The following is a 24816-nucleotide window of genomic DNA, read 5'->3' on the forward strand; positions in this document are numbered from 1 at the left end:
ACACACACACACACACACACACACACACACACACACACACACACACAACACACACACACACACACACACACACACAGCAAAAACAGATGATAAACATTTATGCTCTGCCTTGGAGATACATGAGTGTATAAGTTAGAGGTGGCCTGTGTTGTCATACCACTGTCAGGTAACAGGTGTCCAGCAGTTAGAACAGTCACAGATTAGGAGAGAGGGAAAGGGGAGCACAGAGATGGACAGACGGGAGAATCTGTGATTGCTGAGTAGGAGGGCGAGGCTGTGTAGAAATTAAAGGGTGAGGATGAGTCATGGTGGAAGAGACTTGGGGTGGGGAGGCCCTGGGAGGCCACATTCTAGGTCAGGGGTGCTAGGTGTACAAGCGGACTTTGGTGGAGTTCTGAAGTTGGCAGAGGGGCAAGGAAACAAAATGAAGCCATGAAGAGAGAGGAGCAGGCTGGCCAGGTTGGGCAGGGAGTGGTGGGTTTTGCTTGGAGGACCTACTGAGGAGAGCCCTGACAGACGTGGAAGAAAGCCAGTTCTTGCTATAGGAAAGTGTGAACGCTTCCTTTTGTTGGTTCGTTTACACAGAGCTGTTGGGACTAGGGTATCTCGGCAGCACAGGTGGCTGTGTTCTTACCCTGCAGTTCCAGTGAAGACTGTACTGGGAAGCCAGGCATAGCCCGATGGTTCCCCCATCTCCTGTGTGAGAAGCATAGCAGGGAGAGGAGCTGAGAGTGGACACACTTGGTGGTGTCCAGAGCAGGACTGTCACTGGGTCGGGGCTGTGGCAGAGGAGGACAGGGAGCCCTGGGGTGATTCTGGCAGGCTGGGTGCTGACTGGTACAATTCCACTTCAACCCAGCCAACCCTGGACCAATCCAGGAACTCAGTAATCAGCACTTCTAGGTCTTTTGTGCACTGGGAAGTAGTCACTTGGGTAACCTTGTAAATTACTGTTATCAAATCAGTGGCCATCAAAGTATTTGGTTCTAACAATAGGAAGGACCCTTTACATATACACCTAAGTTAACCATTAAAGTGCTCTTGTGCTCGAGGGGCGTGAGTGTTTGTATGTCCCTGTGTCTGTGTATCTATGTGTGTGTCTGTGTGTCCCTGTGTCTATTTGTGTGTATGTGTGACAGATTCTTCAGAAAGGAATGAAGTAGTCTATGGCACCTAGAAATCGTCTCTGCCTTCTTAGGTTCCTGGTCCCTTCTCAGTTCTGAGAGGCCCAGCACTGGTGTGGGGCTGCATGACAGGCATAGCCTTTCTGTGGATTCTTAGCTGACAGGCACCTTTGTGCTATAGATGGCTGAAAACCAGACTTCTCTTCTTTCCCTTTCCTGGAGAGGGAAAGTCTGTGCTCTGAAAGATGTTACACATAGTCTAATTGGATCACCTGGTTCAGCAATGCAATTAGTTAGGTACCTGCTTGCATATGTGCACACTGCTTGTGTTCATGTGGCCGTGTGTGTGTGTGTGTGTGTGTGTGTGTGTGTGCATGTGCATGTGCATGTAAGGGTAGGTCACCTTTTCAGGGCACAGGGTCGAAGGGGTGACAGCTGACCTGTGCCTGATGTTTCTGATACTGGGACTTGAGCTGTTGGATGAGGTGGTGAAGCTGAGTTAAGCGTAAGGACAGTAGTTAGGGAGCAGATGTAATGAGGAAATATGGAAACACGTAATGTCTGACTTTTCCAGGTCTGTGAGTTGAATCTTTTTATCCTTGCAGTGAACATTTTAGGAGTAAAACAAAGTTCATTTTTTCCTAATGGAATAGAAATATAATTTATATTAAAAGCTAAGAGTGAGGTAAGATAAAGCCAAATTAAAGGCGGAAGTAAAAATGTTAAGTTTCACAAAAACAAAAGTTAAAATACTTAAATTTTATATTAAAAATGCTAGTTTCAGATATTCCATTTATTTTATGATTTATAATTAAAGTCTTATGTCTGTGGGAGTATAATTCCAAGTTCACAATGTTAGTACTTAATTAAAATAACAGAATCATCATCAGTAAATCTATTTTTGTTAGATTTTATTGCTTAATCTGGTCTTGTCTTGTTTCCTAATATTTCCTTTAAGATAAAACCAAACATTTCTTTAAATTATTAAATAGATTTATAGTAACAGTGTTCTATCTTCTGAATGTTTGGAAATTTAGTCTGTCCATTTAGGCTGTGGGTACATTTTTCCAAATGAAGATTATTACCCTAGGTTATAATCCTCCCTGTTTTGAGAAAGTAGAGATTTCTTAATACTTGTGTGTGGTGGGGGAATGGATTTTTTTGAGTAATAGTTAATGGTGTATGTAAAATAGAAAGCAGAGAGCTTTATGGTTTGATGCTGATCTGTGCAGGTATGTGCACTATTGCTATGACAAGAGTTAAAATTCATTTATTTACACGAATGACTGCCCACTGTAATAAGTTTCTCTGACTAAGATAGAGAGCAGCACACAGTAGATTCTTCTCTTGGGCCTGGGACTTCCCTAGCTATAGGTTTTGACCATATTTACTGTACCAGGCATGAATTTCCTCCTGTGGTGCAGGCTTCAAATCCAGTAAAGGAGCAGTTTATATCTCCATAGAGTCTTGCCACAGTTGACCAGTGGACACTCCTTGCTTGGAGGGTTGATATTGTAACATGCCGGGTCCAGCAACTAGGTAAGGCCATGGATGCCTTCTGCCCGGCAGCCTGCGCAGCACTGTGAGACCTAGCCGACAGGGAGAGTTTCCTGGCCAGTCCAAGACTGATTTTTCTGCGTCCTACGACCAACAATGTCATTCTTAAAGTCATCTGTATAGGGTTGTTTTCCGTAGGAAGGTGCCCGTCATCCACTTAGTTAACACTGATGTATGCACTTAGCCTGTTTCCATTCAGTAGTCAAGTGTCCCTCTTTGCCCACTTCTTGGTAAAGGAGTGGAGACTATTGGCTAACTGTATATAGACAGGCAAGAGAGAATGTAACCCTGATTGGAAAAGTCCTATCGGAACTTACTAGCTACTACTGGTTTTTCGTCTTTCCCAAACCCAAGCTCATTCAGTCTTACACCACACCGAGATTGTTTACTGCTCTGGGCAGAATTCCTGGCATATTTGAGGCCTTGCCCCTATTAATTTCTGCCAGATTCCCCAAGCCACAACTGGCCCAGTCCATTTCGTACCAGCAGAATTCGCCTTCATCTCCTCCCTGCCCTCTTGCTGACTGTGCCAAAGGCATTGTTGCGTAAGTATGCTTACGGCCAAGGACTGTTCCAGGGCACTCCATACCTGGTTGGTGTCCCAGACTTTACAGCTTTCTGTTGTCATCATCTCGGCTTTGAATTCAGCCTGACAACTTTGCCTGTTTGACAGATGTTAGATAACTCACCTCCCTTCCTTTAGTAAATATACCAATGGTGAGGATTATATTACTTGCACCTGATGAAATAGGCCCTCTTTCCCAAGGCCCATGGAAGGAATTCATGGGGGAGGTATGCTTGAGGGGTGGGGCAGTGGGAGGGTAGAAGGAAAAAAGATAGAGAAGAAGCCAACTGCTGATTCCGGAACAGGCAGAGCCGGCTTCCCTGGGTAGAAGTGACAAGCCTGTGTGTGTATGGTGACAAAGCTCAGAGGACAGGCTAGAGATGGCAGTTCGTGCGCGGCTGAGAGGTGAAGGTAAGGAAAGCTCTGAGGGCAGTGGGACACCATGAGGGTTTGGGAAGGAGCCTGGGCTGGGGGGCTGGCTCTCCCTTTGTCCACCACAGGGGCTTGGGGTTGAAGGTTCTGCTCCTCAGAGCCCAGCTCAGCCCTGGTACTGCCCAACCGGGTCACGTGCACTGTGCACACCACTGTTTAGTCATTGTTTTAGCTGTGTGGTTAAGCTGATCCATGATGCAGCTGGGCTGACTTTTTCAGATCCTAAAACTTCTTGCTGGTTTCGGTATGTGGTGGTAGAGATCAAATCCAGGGCCTTGTGCATGGTGGGTAAGAACTGTACCCATGAGGTACACCCCCAGCCCATTTATTATTTGCTATTATCGTGACTCCATTTCTTTCTGTCAGCAAGGAAACAGATCAGCATTCACCTTCTCCCATACCATCCGTTTTATGCACTTGTCCATGTGGGGAACTTCTTTGCCCCTTGCTGACTATGCCTTAGTGGAATTTGATGTTTTTTTGTTTGTTTGTTTGTTTTGTGTTTAGGTTACATAAATGGACTGGAAATGTTGCTCGTGTAGAGCTTTTGCCTAGTGTACTCACCACCCTGGGTTCCATCCCTAGCGCCACAGACAGCCTTATGCATGCAGAGTTACTGTTTTGGCATTAAGCAGGTATTAAGTACTGGGCACAGTGGCCCTCCCCTGTCATTCCAGCACTGGGGAAGCTGGGACAGGATTACCTTTGTTCCAGGGCAGCCTAGCCTGAAGAGTGAGTTGGAGGGGCACATGCTGGCTACATGTGAGCCTGTCTTATAGAAACAAACAACAGAAATGCTGCGCAGGATCATTTGGCAGCTCTTTGCTCAGCTGTAGGCACATGGAAACTTCCAGTGGAGCTGCTGTTTGCTGAGCGTCATCTCTTCCGAATGGCAAGTGCTCGGCTGTAGTGTTTCTGATCCAGTGGCCACCAGCTCCACTATGCAACCTTCAAACAATCCTGTCTAGCAGAGTAATCACAGATCCCTTTATCTGTGTGTACATAAGAGAGGGAGTAAGAAAGATTATCTCGGGAATTATGTTTGTTCACAGTGGTATGTGCCTCCTCCCACCATGATGGAAGATGGAGAGCAGACTAGCTGAGAAAGTTTTTGTTGTTGTTTTGGTTCCATTTATTAAGATGCTTTCCAAAAGCACTGTCAGAGGTTTATTTACAAATAAATCAAATGCTGAAAATGAACTTTTAAGAGTTTTTAAAATCTAGGATGACTCAACTAATAATGCAATTTCTTTTAAAATTATTTTTTTACTTATGAATTTGCTTGAGGGTGTGTGTGTGTGTGTGCGAGTGTGTGTGATGTGCTGTGTAGTGAAGTCATACTTTAAACCCTGGATCTTCCTCTTTCCACTTCTCCAGTGTGGGAGTGCAGGCATTTGCCTCCGAGCCTGGCTCTTCACTTCATGTTTAGCTAAGTGAAGTGGGACAGGATCTTCTGAGTGTCGGCTTGGTCATGGAATCAGTTTAGTAGGCCGCAGTGAGCTTTAGGAAAGGTGAAGTGATGGATGCGTCAGGACACATACATAGCTGGTAAGAGCTTCTGGCACCTTGACTTCATATTGTGGGGTCTGCCTGTGCCACTGTTTAAATGGTTTATACACAGAAACCTTTGAAAGCCACTCATCTAGGATATTGTAGGTTTACCCAAGTACTTTAGGGTTTGTCTAAGTATGCTGGGGGGGGGGGAGGAAATGCTAATAACTACGTCCTCCTTAGCTTTTTTCCATTGCTGACTGAGGGGGCTCAGTGTGAACTCAGTTTAGAATGTAAGAACACGGTGCTACAATGGCATTGCTTTGCAGTGTCCTCCCTCCTTCTTTCTGTTTCCGACTAAAATCTTTCAGTGCATTGTGAGCCGTAATCAGCTGAGCCATTGTCACATGCAGCATCCCACATGCAGGATATGACCGCTCATGCTTTGGTTTTCAAATTAAAGTGTATTCTCTTTTCTCTTAAGGTTGTCATTTTTCTTTTCTCTGCACTAGATATAAGGGTTCCAAATCCTTCATGATAGGAACCAAGCTGTGTGTCCCAAAAGGCAGGTGTCTTAGAAGGGGTGTGTGTGTGTTTGGGGGGGGGTTACGCACGTGCACTCGTGGCAGACGTGGACAGGAAGAGAAGGCAGGCTAATTCTGCAGGGGTGAAATAGGAGAAACTAGTGTCCCATCTACCAAGAAGTCTCTGGGGCCTTGGGAGACTGTGGTAAAGGTGGAAATGAGAACTGTTATTGGAACTGACAAGTCAGAGGGTTAAACTGGGAAATGACATAGATTAAAAAAACACAAAAAACATTTGTGACAACATATCCTTAATAAGCACAACAGTTTCTTGCAGTGGCAATAGGTCTCTCCTCCCACAGAACTGCAGTATTTTGTAAATAATAATAAGGTTATTACTTCAATACTAAGCATTCATAGATGAAACTAGGAAAATCAAGGTGGTTTGCTTGTTTATTTGTTGCTTGTTTCTCTTTTTCTTAAGACAGAGTCTTGCTATATAGTCCAGGCTGGCTGTCAGCTTATGATTTCCCTCTTGCCCCATTCTTCCCTTTTCTTTGTGGTACTGAGGATAGACCGTCTGGCCTTATGTAGCTAGGCAAGTGTCCACCAGGCTCTGGAGGAGTTTCTTAACATGTTACATGCATTCTTGTGTTTAGGTATTTTCTAACTACAACTGAGTTTTAATGTTGTTTTCTCAAGTACTTGGAATATTATTCAGTGTGATCTTTATAAGATTGTAAACCAGAGTGGAGAATTTATTTCCAGGTTTTGCCTTAAAAAAAACTTTTAAAAGAATTGTCTCAATTTCTTTCCTGACCTTTTTGCTACGTTTTACTTTCAGTACTTGCTTTCTTTAAGAAGGTAGAATCTTTTTTTCAGTTTTTCAGATTAGTTTTTTTTTTTTTTTCCACAAGGGAAATAGCTAGCTGTCATGATGCATGCACCCTTTGTTAATTATTTTATAACTGCTCATCCGGAAGCAATGCATGAGTTCCTCTTTAGCCAACTGTAGGAAAGGACAAGTTTGTGTTGTGACTGTGCTAATGTGTCATTTATTTGTGTCTTTATTTACTTAGTCACCAGTAGTCTCTCTGTGTGGAAATTTAAAAGCAGGCTCTGTTAAAAGTAAGCTCTGCCTCTTGCGACGAGAACTGTGAGAGAAGTCAGAGCCGAGAGGAAGCTTCTGGATGCTGAGTTATTGGGTAATGGATCCTGTGGCCACAAAAGAAGTGGAAACATGCGCAACTTGGGTGGCTGCCGGAAGGGCAGTGGATTTTCCGTTTCACGAGGAAGGGTATGAGGTGCAGCCTCAGATGAAGCGCTAGACAGCGATCCACTCTTGATCATTGTTGCTGTCAAAAGGGTTTATTTAAGGATAGCACATTCGGACTTAGTTGGTATTTGGCAGCAGGTTTGTAAGACAGTCACAGATTGATTGCTGTGCCATGAGTTGCTGGAGTGAGCAAGCTGATGGGGATATGCTGGTTCCTGGGCCCAGAGTCTTAAAACCCTGTAATGAGTGTGGGCCACAGTCTCAGTGGTGGGAGCGTGGTGTTCTCCCATAACTGGGTGTGAGGGTGGAGGAAGAGACGTGTCTTAGTTATGGTTCTGTTGCTGTGAAAATAGAACCATGGCCAAGGCAACTCTTACAAAAGAAAGAATTTAATTGTGGGCTTGCTTTCAGAAGTTAGTCTGTTATCATCACGGTGAAGTGCATGCTAGTACACAGGCAGACATGGTTCTGCAGAAGTCGCTCAGGGTTCTACATCTTGAGCTGAAGGGGTGAGGAAAGGGAGAAAAGAGAGGAGAGGAGGAGGAGAGAAACACGGCGCCTGGCTTGGGTTTTTGAAACCCTAAAGATTAAGTGTGGCCTTTTTGGAGAAAGTATTTATGTTGGTTCTGGGGATCTGAACTCATGTTCTTAGGCTTACATGGCAAGCAGTTTTACTCACAGAGCCATTTCTCAATCTGAATTTTGAATCCCCCCCCCCTCCAGTTTTGGGGATAGACTGTGGGTCTTTAAGTATTTTAGGCAATATTCTGCCATTGAGCCAGAACCCAGTGCTGGAGTGTTTTATAGAACAGGGAGCAGCATCGTTCTGATTCCCCTAGGGGCAAAGGTCATTATGCTTTGAAGACATGATGGGACCTGAGGTCTGGCGATTTAAATGTGGCCAGCTTGTTTCCAGGCTCTCATAGTTCTGTGCTCCTTGTTTACCAGGAAGGCAGCTGCCATTTTTCTCATTCTGCTTCAGGAAGTTTCGTGTGCTAATCTGTGGACAGACAGCCCATGGCCTAAGTGGCTCCTCTGAGTGTGGACTAGCTTCTGGGCTGGGCCGTGTGGGGCTGTGTTTATGGGAGGTGCTCTTGTATTTGTTTGTCCTGTGGCTCCTCAAGGCAGCCTGTGAGAAAATGGAAAGCCCTGGTGTCCTAGGAAGACAAACCTCCAGAGGGAGTTGAATTAGCGTGCAGAGTTCATGCCGAGAAAGTTAGAGTTGTGTTCCTGTGCCCACACTGACTGCTAATGTGTTTACATTTGAGTGTCTGCCAAACCTCCTTCCGGTAAAAAGGGGTGTTTCCACAGACAGTAAAGCTGAGGCCCAAGAGGTTTCCATTAGAACCTTCCTGTCCTTCTTACCTATTACCTTTTGCCGTGGGTGCCGTGGCTGTACATTCTTAGAAGACGTACATTGCTCCCATTTCCATTTCAGCTTTGGAGATGAGGCCAGAGCTAAGTGGAGGGAAGGGGGTGGGAGAGGAAGCCCAGGAGGCTTTTTTGCCAGGAGGCCATCATGCCTGTGAAGACAGGGGGCTTTAGTATGTGTTGGCTTGTCCAGCACCACCAGCATGAAATATCACAGACTGGGTGGCTTGCCCACAGGGGTTTCTAGTCTTCAGCTCTGGAAGGCTGATATTAAGACCCAAGCTGTGTGGGCTCCTGGTGAGGGCTGTCTCTATGGCATAGTCTTCTTTCTGTGTCCTCTCATGTTGGGGTGTGATGTGAGGTGGCAGGGACCTAGAGCGAGCTCTGATCTTTCTTTTTAAAAGAATGCTTTGTTTTTAATTATGTGTCTGTGTGTGGGTATCTGTATGAGAGCGCAAGTGTCCCCCTAGATCAGAGGACCCTCGGCCCCTTTAGGTTTGTGTTACAGGTGGTTGTGAACTACCTACCTGCCCGTGTGGTAAGAACTGAACCAGGTTCTCTGCAAGAACAGTACGTAGAGCTCTTAACCACCAAACCACCCCTACAGCTCTCATGAGGACACTAATCCTGTCATAAGACTCATGGCTTCCTTTAAAACAACTTGCCCTCCAAAGAACTCAACTTCAGATACTAGCACTTTGAGGGTGGATTGTAGACTTAGCTATTTTGAATTTTGGGGGAACACAGTCCATAACTGTATATGGTGGCTGGGCTAATTCTCTACCTGACAGCCATTGCCGGCTCCTTTTCGCAGCTGATATGCTGGATTCGAATGTCCCCTGGCTTCCTACTATAAGTTGGTCACGTTAACACTGTTCTGGACATTGAAACAAACAAACAAACAAACAAACAAACAAACAACCCCAACCTCTCCCAGGGGCTTCTGAGAAATGCCGCCTTGCAGGTCAAGAGCCAGTGTGGGTTTTCTCTGCTTTTCCTTCCCTTCTTGCTCTGTCTGCAGGGAGCGGTGGAAGCAGGTTGACATTGAGGAGAACCCAAGTTATCTGTGAACTCTGTGGCAGCCTTGACTTAAGGTCAGCATTATAGTGTGGGCTAAAAAGAAGCTCCTTTGGCTGCAGCTCCTTGTAGGCGTGTTGTTGGCAGCCAGGACCTCTTGCTGGTAGAGTCTACAAGGGAAATCTTCTGACAGGAGCCACTATCTTAGGATCTTGTTTCTAAGCCTTGATATATGTCCCACCTGTGGGGTTCACACTGTGGTCTCACATCAAGTTTCTTCTGCGTGTTGATGTGAGCTTCTAGACAATGGGGACCATGTCTTGTTCACCTCCACATTTTTAGGGCCTGCCTCATGGCTCATGCTTAGGAGAGGGACATGATAATGATTAAGTATGCTGGCAAGCCTTCTGTTCTGGTCTCGCTGCTAGCTCTGGTTTATTCCTCCTACCTTGCTTCTGGTGTCCTCTGTAACAGAGTGGCAAATTGTTGTTCACAGAAAAGCCCATGAGGTAGCCTGAAGAGAGCTAAGTGGGAAAACAGACTTTAATTAGATGTAGCTGAGCTGGTAAATAGCTGTTCCCGAGGGTTTAGTTAGAGACAAGCATCCTTCAAAGATGCGGACAAAGATATCCAGTCTCCACATTAATTTCTCATTGTGGACACAGAAATCAGCTACAGTTGCTGTATATTTTCACAACTGTGAAACATTTTAATACATCCAGAAAAGCATGTAATTGCAACCATTGTTTCTGGCATGCAGGCTTCTTCTTGATAATTATGAAAAATGAGCCTTTGGATGTTGAATGGTTTGATCCACACTGTGGTTGAGATGAAAAGTTGAATGTGGTAGAATAAATGGCTGTTGTTTTGCCAGGAAGGACACAGATAGCAGAGGTGGCAGCTTGAGCTTAGGTTCCAGACCTTTCATTTAAGGCTTTCTACCCTACCATCTTACTCACAATTTACTGGGCTTAAAGTGTGTGGAGCACCATTCGCCAAAGCCCCCAGCAACATGTATGAACTTCTGGAGGAGCGACCTCACTGAGCTCTCTTCAGCACAGCCTGCCTGGCTAGAAGAACCTGGTTGTCCTGGAAGGACAGGGCTGTCCTGTTCTGATTTGGGATCTGAAGGAGCCACTTGGGACCTGAGCTCCGCCTGGGCTGCATCTGATGAACAAGAGCGTCTTCATGTTGTTTATGTAGGACGTGGAGATGAGACTTCACCTGTGTCAGTGAGGAAATGGAAGTGTGGCTTGTGTCCTCATGTTCTGATGATGTACTGGGGTCAAGTGTCACTGAAGCTGTTTCTTCCTTCTCTGGGTGTCATGGGGCTGATTTTTTTTCCTTCCTTTTTAAAAATGTATTATGTACATTCTGTCCTGAATGCTGGTGCTTTTGAAAACCCAGGTTTCAGGAGGATGAGATATAATGCAGAGATGGATTTTCTCAAGTGACGGGACCTAAGAGAGTTCTGTTTTTTGAACACTGTAGTCAACTTTAAGGGAGAAAAGGTGGGAGGCTCACGCTATGACTTTGTACAGTCTTAAAATTGATTTGGAAAACTTGAGAGAGCAATTGAAGTGAGTGAGGCAGTATGATAAAGTGAAGTGTGAGCTCAAGGCTGACCTCGGCCTCTCTGGGCCTCAGTTTCCTCCTCTGTAACAAGAGGCAAGCAGAACAGAAACTCTGCTGAGGTTTAGCCATTAGGTCATTTGAAGGTCAAGCCTCCTTTTGAATTCCTTTGGTTGGCTGTGCTGGGTCGTGAATTCTCTGCATTATTATTCAGCTCTTAAAAACAGGAGTGTTTGACGCTTTCAAAGCAGGTTCAGCAGGAAGTTTCTTCTGGTCTGTGTAGCTTCCTTCTGCTCAGGATTGATCAGGCCTCAGTCTGCCCTTTTCCCAGTCCATTCCCCGGGTACTTTCCTGAAAGCAGTGACCAGGGTGTGCGACAGAAGTGCCAGCCTCATTAATGAGGAGCCTGAAGCATCAGGATGAGTTGTGATTCCCTTTCCCTCTTGTCTTCCATGAATACAGAGTGGCATGGTAAATATTTAAGCATTGCATTAATGTTCAGATGAAAGAATAATGCAGAAACCAGAAGAGTCAAAATAAATTGATTAAAATTTGCATAACTTTAAATTCGGTAGACCTTGAGGCTTGTGGACAGTGGTTCTGGGCTGGCTACGTGGTGAGGGCATGGTGGCAGGTGCCTTTACCTGTGTATTTGGTATGTAAATTGCTGGTGATATGGGCTGGGATTTAATAATGTGCAGTAGTTTCTATACCTCTGTGTAGTCCTCAAAGGTGCTGATGGGAGCACTCATCTGGACATTCATCAATGGGGAGACCAGCACTAGTGGACATCAGTAACTTCTTAATGAGTGCTACAACCTAGGTGATGAAATAATACCTGAGGTGCCCCACGCTCCCCATTTAGGGCCAAGAGCACAGAGCAGGCTTCCAGTCGCTGGTTACAGAGAGAGGCGCTGTTAGTGCAGTGAGCTATGTGATACTGTTACTCACTAACTTGGTTGGCTGATCCCAAGCTGCGCTGGGCCTCCGTGTCCCCATCTACACAAGGATTTCATTTACTGTCCTTCAAAGGTTGTGAGGCACACAGCACTCTTGATGGAAATGCAGATTTTCTGACATATCCGAGAAATTCTGATTCTGGTTGTGTTGGACAGAATTGTCTGTGCTGCTGCTGCTGCTGCTTTGGGGTTTAGACACTACAGATCTCTGTGCTGAGCTAACCTGTGCACAGATGCACTCAAAATAAAGGGCACATTAGTTTGCCATTTTTCTCCCACTTAATGCATCATGAGAGCCAGCATGGCTGTGCCAGGGGCAATGGGCTAGCCTCCATTGCTGCTGCTCACAGGGCCTCACTGCTGAGCCTCTCCCGGAGAGGACGAGCTCAGAGGTGCCCTTCCTCCTCTGTGGGTTCACTAATGCTCCTGAGTAACCTTGGACAAAGAATGGCTCTCTTCTGTTTGTGTTTTAGAATTTACTTGCCAGTTTCCTTATTGCAATTAAAAATGAAAAAGACAGTATTTTCTTTTCTGTGTAGTCATGGGACAAGCGTCAGCACTTTCTTTTGGAGAGTGCCAGCTGCTCTGAATACACCCTTTGCCTTTTACCACTGGGTGACGCTGTTAGACTAGTGGAACCAAATGGGTCCTTGAACTTCAGACTTCTTCAAAGCGCTTTCTGCAGCAGGCAAGGAAACTAACTCTTCAGTCTAAAGTGCATGCTAGCCATCTCTCAGATGTGATGTGATAGGTATAATTTATCAGTCTGAAGCAATTTTTAAGGCCTGTGAGTATAGGATCATCAATTATTAACAAGATCATTAATTAGACAGCCTTTCAGTTGCTTGGAGGTTTGTTTAGATTAATGTGCTGCATATTAACGAACTACTAATTATTTCAGGGAAACATTTATACGAACTGGTGTTTTAATATTTATTCCACACCTGACACAAAGCTGACTTATCTTTTGGTGGTCAAAACCTTGTTGGTGGCTTGTACATACTGATAAATGGATGTCACAGCACACCTGTGGCGGTCAGAAGACAGGGGGAGGAGGTTGACACTGTCCTTTCCTCATATCAATCTTGGGGATTGAACCGAGGTCCTCAGGCTTGGCAGCACGTTTCTTTTCTGTTGATCCACTCTCCAGCCCAATGCTGTGTATGGACCTTTAGTGAGGACTTTAGTGAGCTGTCCTAAGACAAAGCAGAAGCTGTTTCTTGGGAAAAGTGAACACCGGTTTTCCTGTACAGCTGTAGAGCAAGTAGAGCTTGTCTAGAATTTGTGCCAAGCACCCGAGATCAAATCAGAGAAGGGATTCACTCAAAGCTTGTGGTGATCTGCCTTTCTTGGTTCTCAGCTTCTGGTGTGTGTGTGTGTGTGTGTGTGTGTATGGGTTGGTGTGAACTGTTGGTGGGAGATTGCTGAACCAGAAGTCCAGAAGGATGACTGAGGACCTGACTATGGAAAACTTGGGTGGGCCAGGCAGTTGTGCGCTCTCTCTCCTGAGGGTGACAGTGGTGCTTTGCTTGTAAACTTTTGATCTGACTAAATTAGCATACTGGGTTTATCTAAGAGAAGAAAGGATAGTCAGGAGAGATGGAGCCTAGAGAGAAGCTGATTGCAAGCCTTGGGATGAGAGGTGAAGGAGAAGCTAGGCTTCAGGCAGTGGTAAGAGGACAGTTTACAAGTACATTGATGGAGAGAAATCCAGGATGGATTGGTTCTGCATGGTGACTTTGAGAGGACCCTGTCTGAGACAGGTGTGAAATCAGGAAGTTGGGGGAAGACAGGGTGGCTTCTACCAAGGAGAGACTGGCATGGATGGTGGTAGACGACAGCCTTGGCCTAGGTTTGGCAGGATGACTGCTGCAGTGAGTTCAGCTCGGAGGCTGAGGCCTGGAAGATCTGGCTGACCCATCACTCCTCAATCTGGGTGGTGTCTAGTACTGCTTAAATAAAGAATGAATGAGATTTGGCTGGACAGTTGGTCCAAAGATGGATGCTGGAGCCCACAGTTGGAATTTTAGAGTCAAGCTAGGAAAGATGACAATGGTCCCTCGGGCCTTCAGGCTTAAGTTAGAAATTGCTCATATTGCAGCAGCATGAAGGGAGAGTTTGCAGATGCAATTGTGGGGGTAGGGTGTAAGGTTGTAGACCTGTTCTTGGACATGGTTGCCACTGAGGGCCATGCAGCAAGAAAAAGCTTTGCTGCAGACCCCGAAGACTAGCTTTCAAATGCAGCAGATGGACAGCAGCTTCAAATGGAGAGCAGGCTGAGGAGAATCTTTCTCCTGGGGAGCCGGAGGCTTCTGAGAGTTTCTTGATATGACAGGGATGGGAACTAGTACTTGTGCGATGTTTCTGAGTGCCGGAAGGACATTTCATTGTCTTTAGTAATGAATTTTTTTGGATCACACTCTTCATTGATGGACCTTGAGGGCCATGAGCACGAGATCTTTCATCTGAAAGAATATCTGATTGGCCAAGGGCGCAACCAGTCCTTAGTAGACAATTGGGAAGGGGGGATGTGTGTAAGTTAGTCCGGGTGTCTAGTGCTGTGACAAAACACCATGACCAAAGAGCAAGTTTGGGGAGAAAAGGGTTTATTTGCCTTACACTTTGTGCATGATTGAAGGAAGTTTGGATGGAAACTCAAGCAGGTCAGGAACCTGAAACATCTGGCGCTGATGCAGAGACCATTGAGGGGTGCTGCTTATTGGTTTGCTCCCCATGGCTTGCTCAGCCTGCTTTCTTACAGAACCCAGGACCACCACCTACAAAGCCCTCCCCCAATGGTCACTAATTGAGAAAATGCCTTACAGCTGGATCTCATGGAGGCATTTCCTCAGCTCAGGCTCCTTCCTCTCTAATGACTAGCTTGTGTCAGGTCGACACAAAACCAGCCAGGACAGGATGCTTGCAAGCTAAGGCTCTTCCCTGAGTGATATTTCTCTGGAGTCCGCAGACTCAGCCATGTGCTGGATTAATATCTAATGAATTCCTGGGGTGGATTACCCATCTGTGCTTTTGAGCCTCAGATGGTACTAAGCAGGCTGCGGGTCTTTGCCTCTGCTTGATGTCGTCATTACACGGTGCTGTGTGTTTTCACCTCTGCGTATGGTCTAGCTGTCTGGTCACCTTGCTCAGCTCCTGCATAGGTGTGCTGCTGTTTTCCAGGGCCTCAGAACCTTTTCTCCCACTTTCCTGCATACCTCAAAGAGTTAGAGTATATTATAGTCTTATCAGGGTGCTCTAAACTTTGCCCTTGAAGGATCTGAGTCACCTCCTAAACATTATCTCTCATAGCCTGGCATCTGGGTAGTTTTTATGTGTTTATTTTTTTGTGGTCCTGCTCATGGTACCAAAGGCTTCTTCCTGCCTCTGAGCCACACCCCAGCCTAACACTGCTGTCGTTTTTTTCCCCCTTGTTTCTTTGCATTTTGTCTTCAGAATTTTCTAAAATTGTCTGAGTATCCAACTTCCTCTCTAACCTGGCTTGTCGAGTAGTTGCTATCTTTTACTTTGGCTTTGCTCATGTAGTTGGCCAAGTTTAGACAGAGCCTGTGTTTGGCAATGTCAGATGTTGAATAGCTGGAAGGTAGAGGGAAGACACTAGTATTCTCTGCTAGTCTCCATGGAAAGCAACCCAAACTTTTGCATAGTAATTGGCAGCATCACTTTCTTCTGATGAAGCCACAGTGGGGTCTGGGGTACCGTACTGTCACGCTGGCTTTCTGAGTCTCTGCTTCTATCATTCTCCCTCCTGTAGCCACTGTGCATACTTGAACAACTTGTGGTTAAATGGTCTTGTAAAGCCACAATAACACCAAAACTCAATCTTAAACACATAGGCCTCATAAACTCTTGGTCTGATGTTAGCAGCATGGAATGCAGACATGTAAACTATTACAGTAGCCAAGAGCTCATTGGTTATCTGCTTATGCCTTTTGCATAGGGTTGCATTGATCTCCCCTTGTTTCTGTTTCAGTGTGTTTGCAGTTCCACCAACTGGTGGTTAATTTGTATTCCTTAAGATATGTGGGAGATTAAATAAATTGCAAACGTGGAGTGGGTGTAGTTTTTCTGTAAGACCTTTCATATTTATGTCATTGGGCTATGCTCAGGAGATGTATTCATGCACAGTGGATTACCAAAAAGCCTAATGATAGAGAAGGCCACTCAGTGTTAGAGATCAGACAGAATCAAGGAGATTGGGGGGATTCTCAGAGTTTTCTAGGCCTCGACAGGCATGGGATCCACCCAGTGCCTACCCTATTAGAGTTTTTCTTTCTCTGCTTTCTCTCTTTCCATCTCCCTCCTTTCATACTTCTGTGTCAAAATTGGAAAAAAATGAACAAAGGCCAAGATTGGGTTCATCTATATTAACTTTCTATTTCTATATCAGCCTTCTAGAATATGGTCATCTATTTTGCTAACACTCTCATTAGTGGAGAGGTAGATTGGTATGTTGAGGCATGGATGGCACTGTTGGGTAGTGATGGGTTCTCAATATGTCTCATTCTTAGAAAAGCCCACAGCTGTTAGAAAATAGCTCTGATTTCCACTTAAGAAAGTTGAGATGCAGGGTAAGCCATTTAAACAAACTCACATAACTGGTGAATGACCTAAGCAAGGGCCTATCCAGGACTTCTGGTCCTCAAGACAGCTCTTTACTAGTGTATGCATACATGGGTAGACCTGTTTCACATGTTTTATGTGATATTCAGTGGAACATTATGGAAAGTTGATAGACAGGAATTGGGCTGGAGGCAGAATAAAAGTGTTCCAAGATGCACTGGGGTATTAACATGCCTCCATGTTAGGCTATTAAGGTTAGACTACTATGCCTACGTAACGAGATGCAAGGCCAAATTCTAATAGCATAGTAACAATAAAGTGGTTTTTAGTTGATGGTATTAATAGCAGTGTTATATAAGCTGTGTTTAGTGTTTATTATGCCTGAGAAGGGCATGCACCAGAAAGTGCCATTTGATGAATCTTCAGAGTGAATAAATACCTTGGGTAGCCAATTAGCACATGGAACATCATACTCCAGAATCCCCCCTCCTTGCCTTATGTCTTGTTTTCACCACCGACTCCTAAGATTACATCACCCTGATATCAGACAACAAGGAGTTGTTTGACCTTTGTGTACATAGAATTATATGCCCAGGTGTTTTTGTACCATCACTACCTGGTTGGCTCTGACACTGGTCCAGTTTATCGCCGCTGTTGGTATGTGCTCTGACTTCTGGTATTTCTTTCTTTCCTTTATTGTGCTTTCCTCTTTTACCATCTTCTAAATATAAAGTATGTGCCTTGTTTAAAAATATATTTTGTGGGGGGTGGGGCTGAAAAAAAAACACATGAGAAAACGAGTTTGGACATTTTCCCAAGAACGTCATTGTGTGGTGTTTGGACAGCAACATATTAGGAGCAAACTGGTCGGGATTTCATTGTCGTTTTAAATGGGCCTCTTGGGAGCACTGGGGTCTCCTGAAACAGTTGTAGAGCTTGGCAGAATATGAAAAAGTAACACTGCTGTTGTTTACACAGATAACCCCGGAGGGGAGCCTTTTCCAGGCTTTCTCGAAGCTGGTTTGGGTCCTCCAGTCATTTGTCAAATGCCTTTGGGTATCAGAGGATGGCTCCTCATCCAAGACTGAGATTTTAGGTTTACCTCAAGGCCAGGCTATTCAAGACATTGGCAGACGAGGCCAGTGCCACTGGGGAGCGAGTCTTGCACTAACTTATTTTCCTGTCTGTCTGGGAATCTGGGGTCAGAGGGAAGAGACTGCTTTGGATCCAGGAAGCACCTTCCGGTTTTCAGGCTGACCCAGGCCAGAATTTGCCAGCCTACAGTCTTAAGCATTTTCCATTTCTCCGAGTTGCTAGCATTTGCCAGAATCTTGCCAGAATTTTGTGTTAATTTCAAGAAGAGATAGTTCATATATCTCTTCTTGTAAATAAGTAAAGAGAATAACTCTTTTACTTCTAGACTTTTCTATCACTTGTTTACTTCAGCCTGCTTGGTTGTTTAATGCTCAGTGAAGAACACCCTGCTCCCCCTTCCCCAATCCCCCAACACACTTTGAGCACAGTTCCAGAAGGCCAGAGAAGTCATGTAGCTCAGGGGCTCCCTCTACTGGTAGCTAACCTCTGACTTGCTTAATTCTTTTTTGTTTGTTTTGGTTTTGGTTTTTAAATACACCTTTTCATATAATTTTTTTAATTTCAATTTTATATTATTTGTTCACTTTGTGTCCCAGCTGTAGCTCCCTCTCTCATTTGCTCCCAATCCCACCCTCCCTCCCTCATCTCCTCCCATGCCCCTCTCCAAGTCTACTGTTGGGGGAGGTCCTCCTCCCCTTCCATCTGACCCTAGCCTATCAGGTCTCATCAGGACGGGCTGCATTGTCTTCCTCTGTGGCCTAGTAAAGCTGCTCCCCCATCAGGGGGTGGTGATCAAAGAACCAGCCACTGAGTTCATGTCAGAGACAGTCCCTGTTTCCCTAACTAGGATACCCACATGGATACTGAGCTGCCATGGCTACATCTGTGCAGGGGTTCTAGGTTATCTCCATGCATGGTCCTGGGTTGGAGAATCAGTCTAAGAAAACACCCCAGATTTTTGGTTCTGTTGCTCTCCTTGTAGAGCTTCTAGGTCTAGACCCCTCTAGGTCTTTCTAACTCCCTCTTCTTTCATAAGATTCCATGTACTCTGCCCAAAGTTTGGCTATGAGTCTCAGCATCTGCTTTGATACCCTATTGGGTAGAGTGTTTCAGAGGCCCTCTGTGGTAGGCTCCTGTCCTGTTTCTTGTTTTCTCCTTCTTCCAATGTCCATCCCATTTGCCTTTCTGAGTGAGGATTGATTATCTTACCAAGGGCCCTCCTTCTTGCTTAGCTTCTTTAGGTGTACAGATTTTAGTATGTTTATCCTATATCATATGTCTAATATCCACTTAAAATGAGTATATACCATCTGTGTCTTTCTGCTTCTGGATGATCTTTTCTAGATCCCACCATTTGCCTGCAAATTTCATGTTTTTTATTTTTGAGTAGTATTCCATTGTGTAAATGTACCACAATTTCTGCTTACTTCTTTTAATCTCCTTAGAACAAATTCAAGGTGCCTGGAGAGTGGAAAGAGATACAGTCATTGCAATAAAGGGATGAAAAGTTACATGTAGCTATTTCTGAAATTGATGCCTACTGAAAAAGGGAGATGATTCTATAGTTGTTGGAGGCCAGAGTTTAATTGCAGTCAGGAAATTAGGAAAAGCTTCCTGGAAGACTTGACACTTATCTGCATCTGAGAGAAATTTGGTTTGGTGTGAGGATCGGTAGATGAATAGAACAGGACTGTCATGCCTGCTCCAGGGAGCAGCAAAGGCCAAGGCTGAGGAGCATGAAGGTGCACAACATAGTGTCTGTGCCAGTCCAGTCAGAGCGTGGGCTCTGTGAGAAGGACACATTGCCATATGATCAGGATTCTGTTGTCAGGCTTGAGTGACAGTGAGAAGATGGCTGGCTGAGGAAAGAGCGTTTGGTAGGAAAGCCACAGTGATGGCTGCTGCTCTTCTTTGTGTTGTGGGTCCAGAGTGGAAAGCCAGGGCTTCCTGCACTAGCCGCCCGCCACACAGGGTGCAGGGAGAAGCTATTCTTTTCCCGTACTCCTTTACTGTAGTTAGCAGGAGGTGCAGTGCGCATGCCTTCTCCCTGGGCTGCAGAAGGCTCGGAGTCTGCGCATGGGACTTGGGCTGTGGGCCTTCTGTGCCCACTCCCCTACTCCAAGACAGAGAAAGTGAAAGGCAGTATTTGCTCTGTGCTTAGATCAGAACTCATGCAGCTCCAACAGCACTGCTCTAGGGTCTTGTCCAATAGGAGACCCCCACCTACATGCATCGGTGTCATCCCCCTGTTCCTGTGGGGGAGGAGGCCTGCCACGAAGCCAGAATCTAAAAGAGAAGTTATTAACACGTATGCTGTCCACCCACTTGAGCCGCAGCATCCTCTCACCTGGAGTTGACAGCTAGCCCAATCTTCCCTTGCCTGCCTCCAGTCTGTTCCCAACCATCCTCCATATGTAACTTTGACCTTTGGAGTCACTCCTGCGTTGAATGGATGTCATGGCTTGTGGTAGAGAAGCAGGTCCTTTTATGGAAGTAAGCGGCCTTCTTTGTCTACTGATTAACTAGAATAAGCTCTGTGCTCTTTTAGACAGTCAGGACTGTGGAACTGTGCCTTGTGCATTTGAGATTTCAAGCAAAGGACAGCTTTTGCCCAGGAGCGCTGGTGCTGAAATCATGCTGGCTGTGACGGGCTCCCTCCCTCGCTATGTGCAAGGTCTGTGTCTCTCTTTCGGTTTAAGGTTGCAGGAGTTCTCAGTTAAAACGTCACTATTAACAGCGTGTAGGAGATGTGTGGGTTCTCTTCTATGTTTTCCTCATTTGGGAGCTTTGAGCCTTAAGATTACATGCAATGTTACCTCAAATATTAAAACAGTGCAGCTACTTTTGTATTTTAGTTGACTTATTCTTTGGGTGTTTAACGTGTTTATTTTCATGTTAAGCAGTTTGGCAAACCTAGGTTTTGAGATTAGTAGACCTGCAATTTGTTATAAGCTTTATGTCACCAGCAGTATAAGCACCAGCATAATATTGAAATTTTGTTTCTCTGATTGTTGGTGAAGATTCTGAGTCTCTTATTCCTAGTGTTGCTGCTGGAGTCAGGCGTCGCTCTCCCTCTGCACATGCCATTCCTCAGACACTGGTGGTTGCTGGCGATCACTTTGCTTTGTATCTAGCACTGTTGGTGACATTTCAGGGATTCATCACTGATATAACTGAAACTCACTCTGCTTTGATCGTCGCTGCATACGTTTGTTTTTTCTCCAGTGTCTATTATAGAGCCTGTGGCATAGATACTTTCTCACTTCCCTCCAGCTCCACTTGGCCCCACCCTTCCCATGACTGCTGAGGTGAGTGGCCTCCATGGGCAGCAGTAAATGCTCTAGCATTGAACTAAGAGCTTGTTCACAGAGGAACCCTTCTCATTCTTCTGAGAGCAGGTTTTATATAGCTAATATTAATTCAGCATCTTCCATGTACCTAGAAGGACTGCAAACAGAACTAGAGAAGAGGTGATCCTCGCCCTTGCAGAGAATGGACAGAAACCTATGGTCACCCTGTGTCCAGATGTGCCTTGTCGTGTGTATACCAGGACGGTGGCAGTGTGTGTTTACCAGGAAGGTGGCAGTGCAGTGCTGGGGTGTGGCTCTTCCTCCTACACATTCCCCTGTTCTCTGATCACAGCATCATCTAGTAAACGAGGAAGTAACCAGAGTTAGTAATTGTAACCGTGGGCTCTCTAGAGACGGGAAGGTTGGACTACTCTGTTGTAGTCAGGCCTTTATCTGATTTTGAGTTTGAAAATCAAAGTCACTGAACCTGGGACTGGCAAGTACAAATTTCCTGTTAATTATTACAAAATATGCATCTGGCTCATTCTGAGGGCAGGGGGCAGGGATGGGGTCAGCACCCAGGAATGGGTCTTGGCATGCATGGCACTCACTCATTGGCACCAGCCTTGCCTGCCTTCTGCTGTGCAGTCAGTCCTTCATCTCCTTGCTCTAGACCCCAGTGGGATTTTCCTACTATCATGAAATGGTACTCATACTCACAAGCCTCTGCTACATGTCTTACATGGCTCTGGTTACTTACAGGTGTCTAAGAAAGAGACAGTTGCCTTGCTCACTGAAGGGGGTACTTATACTGGAGTCAAGAGAGTGGGATGGGGGGGAAGGAAGTCTGAGGCCAGAAGGATTAAATAACTCTGCCCATATATGTCAGCACATTGCTCTTCTATACTGTAGAAACCTGTTCTCTGTATCACCCCACAAAGGGGTCTTGCTATAAGATCTTTTTTCCTTGCCCCACTCCTGCCCCCCAGTTCTAGCCCTGAGAATAGATGAGTTGATGGTGGGAGACAGGCCATCTGTTATCCAAGTGAGTGCTAGAAGTTTTGTCTCCATGCAGCCTCAGGCTTCCACAGGTAGTGTGGATTCATTTGCTGAGACTGAGGAAAGAGCTGCTACCCAAGGGTCTCTTGTGAGGTTGCCTTTGAGATGTGGTGACAGGAAGTGTCCTATGTGACTGGAATCAGAGTGTGATTGGCATTGACTGCAGTCAGGTCAGAGGGCTCCTCTCTTTCCCCGTTGCTTTCTGGTCCTTGGGAGAATTAATCACTCATGTCCCTGAAGTAGACACCGGAGGACAGCATGTCCTAGTGTGACAGGCCAGGCACAGCTCTTGGGGCCTGAGCATCAGTGAAAGAAGTGCTGACAGAAAAGGCTGCAAATAAATGTGCCTTCTTTTTGTGTTTCAGACGGCCTGCTAGAGGATACTGACCCCAAAGACTCCTGTCTCATTCCGAGAAACATCATGGCTGAGCCAGACTATATAAATGATGACAATCCTGAACTAATTAGGCCCCAGAAGCTAATCAATCCTGTCAAAATATCCCGAAACCATCAAGACCTCCACAGAGAGCTTCTTATGAATCAAAAAAGGTATGCATTTTTTTGAGCATCATTTTCCTTCAGGAATTTTTAAGGTAACCAGGTTTTATTTTGAGTTTACGAAGGCTTCAAGGGATTTTGCTTGTCTGCCATATTGAAGGCATACCGTTAACAAGCATTCTGGAGCCAGGCTGTCGCTCCATGAGGCTCTTACGGGTGTGGCTGACACGGGCAGGCCTTCACACTATCCCTTTTCAAATGCACACAGCTTTTAAGGAGCACTTCTATTTATTTTGCTTGTGTTTGTGCTCATGCATGTGGAGGACAATGTGGAGAAATCAGTTCTCTCCTTCCACCAAGTGGGTTCTGGGAATTGAACTCGGGTCATAGAGCTTGGCAGCCAGTGCCTGCACTTGCTGAGCCCACTCATGCATATTTTACTACTTGGGTGGAAGAGTCTTGAGTTGAAGGTAGAAGAGCGTGTCCTAAGCAGAAGAGAAATACTAGTTGTTAATTTTAAATCTCTGACATTTGGGCAAGTGTAGGAATCCACTTTTAAGTCCTACTTGTGCTAGTGTTTCCTAGTTGCAGAGGGAAGTTTCTAGAACCTTATTAGACTTAACAGACAATACTATTCTTCCTGTGTCTTTCTTGGTTTCTTTATATAGTGTTTTAAATTTTATCATCTTTCTGTTGAATTTTTAGAGGGATGCAAAATATTCTGTCTTCTCTTGCAGTCTGTTTGCTACTCCCACCTCTGTCATGAGTTTCTCTGGAGTCTGGGGCTGGGCCCGCTGCTGTTTGCTTGCTTATTCATTGTGTTTTATGTGTAGTGTGTGTGAAGGCATGTGGAAAGATGAGGTTGTCTTTTCTCAGGTTTTTCCACCTTATTTTGTTTTAGACAGGTGTTTCACTGAATCTGGAGCTTTCTGGTTGGCGAGACTGGCTGGCCAGCAAGCTCCCAGGATCCCTCTGTCTCCACCTGCCAGTATTGGGTTACAGAAGTTTGCTACTGTGACCAGGATTTTGGGGATGGAGTTCAAGAGAGGGTTTCTCTTTATAGCCCTGCTTGTCCTGGAACTCTCTGTGGATAAGGCTCTATAAGGCTCAAACTTATAGAGATCTGCTGGCCTCTGCTTTTCTTTTCTTTTTTTCCTATCTATCTATCTATCTATCTATCTATCTATCTATCTATCTATCTATCTATCTATCTATCTATCTATCACTTTACAGGCTGATTCTAGACCCCCCCCCCTCTCCTCCCAGTCCCACCTTCATGTCCTCCTCACCCCCATTCTTCCTTCTTCTTCTTCTCTGAAAAGGGGAGGCCCCCAAGAGGTACCAACCCACTCTGGCACCTCAAGTCAGAGCAGGACTAAGCGCTGCCTCTCTCACTGAAGCCAGACAAGGCAATCCCCAGCTATGGGAAAGGGACCCAGAGGCAGGCAACAGAGACAGAGACAGGTCCCATTGTTAGGGGACCCACATGATGACCAAGCTGCACATCTGCTACATTTGTGTAGGGGGCCTAGGTCCATCCTGTGCATGGTCTCTGTCTGCCCCCATTGGCCCAGGTTGATTTACTCTGTAGGTCTTCGTGTGGTGTCCTTGACCACTCTGGCTCCCTCAATCCTTCTTCACACTCTCCCACAAAAGTCCCCAAGGTCGGCCTATTGTTTGTCTGTGGGTCTGGCATTTGTTTCCATCAGCTGCTGGATAAAGCCTCTCAAAAGACCGTTATTATGCTAAGCTCCTGTCTGTAAGCATAGCAGAGTATCATTAATAGTGTCAGGGGTTGTCTGTCTCTTCCACAGGGTGGGTCTCAAGTTGGGCCAGTCATTAGTTGGCCATTTCCTCAATCTCTATTCTATCTTTATCCCTGCACTTCTGGTAGGTGAGACGAAGCTTGGATATCAAAGGTTTTATGGGTGGATTGATGTCCCCTCCCTTCACTGGAAGTCCCACCTGGCTACAGGAGGTGGCAACTTCTGGCTCTATATCTCCTGCTGCTAGGAGTCTCAGCTAGGGTAATCCCCATAGACTCCCAGGAGCCTCCATACGAGAAGCATACAGAACACCAATTAGATTGGAGCAGAAAAGAAAATCCTCCCGCCACATCATAATGGAAACACTAAATCTATAGAAAAGGAAGGAATGTTAAAAGCTGCAAGGGAAAAAGGCATAAAAAGGCAGACCTATCAGAATTATACCTAACTTCTCAACAGAGACTCTAAAAGCCAGAAGAGCCTGGACAAATGGTTTGCAGCCTCTAAGAGACCACAGATGCCAACCTGCTTCTGCTTTTCAAGTGCTGCGATTAAAGGCATGTGTCACTGCAGCAGCTGCCCAGCAGCATCTTCTATCTATCTATCTATCTATCTATCTATCTATCTATCTATCTATCT

General features: G+C 45.5%; 1 protein-coding gene across 5 annotated transcripts in view; it reads left to right on the top strand.

Moving 5' to 3' along the window:
* The window catches only part of Fam107b (family with sequence similarity 107 member B), a 200585-nt gene that overhangs the window by 166745 nt on the left and 9024 nt on the right, over positions 1-24816 (top strand). For 3 of the 5 annotated variants that reach the window (XM_055593864.1, XM_055593868.1, XM_055593867.1), the window contains one exon: positions 22279-22462. In XM_055593864.1, coding sequence (XP_055449839.1) covers positions 22279-22462 — 184 coding nt within the window. Of the gene's footprint in view, positions 1-3571; positions 3658-20130; positions 20239-22278; positions 22463-24816 lie in introns of those variants that run through there. The other 2 variants (XM_055593866.1, XM_055593865.1) reach the window with 2 other exon arrangements.

Source organism: Psammomys obesus, unplaced genomic scaffold (genome assembly GCF_907164565.1).
Source record: "Psammomys obesus unplaced genomic scaffold, mPsaObe1.curated_primary_1811, whole genome shotgun sequence".
In the NCBI taxonomy this organism is placed as follows: Eukaryota; Metazoa; Chordata; class Mammalia; order Rodentia; family Muridae; genus Psammomys; species Psammomys obesus.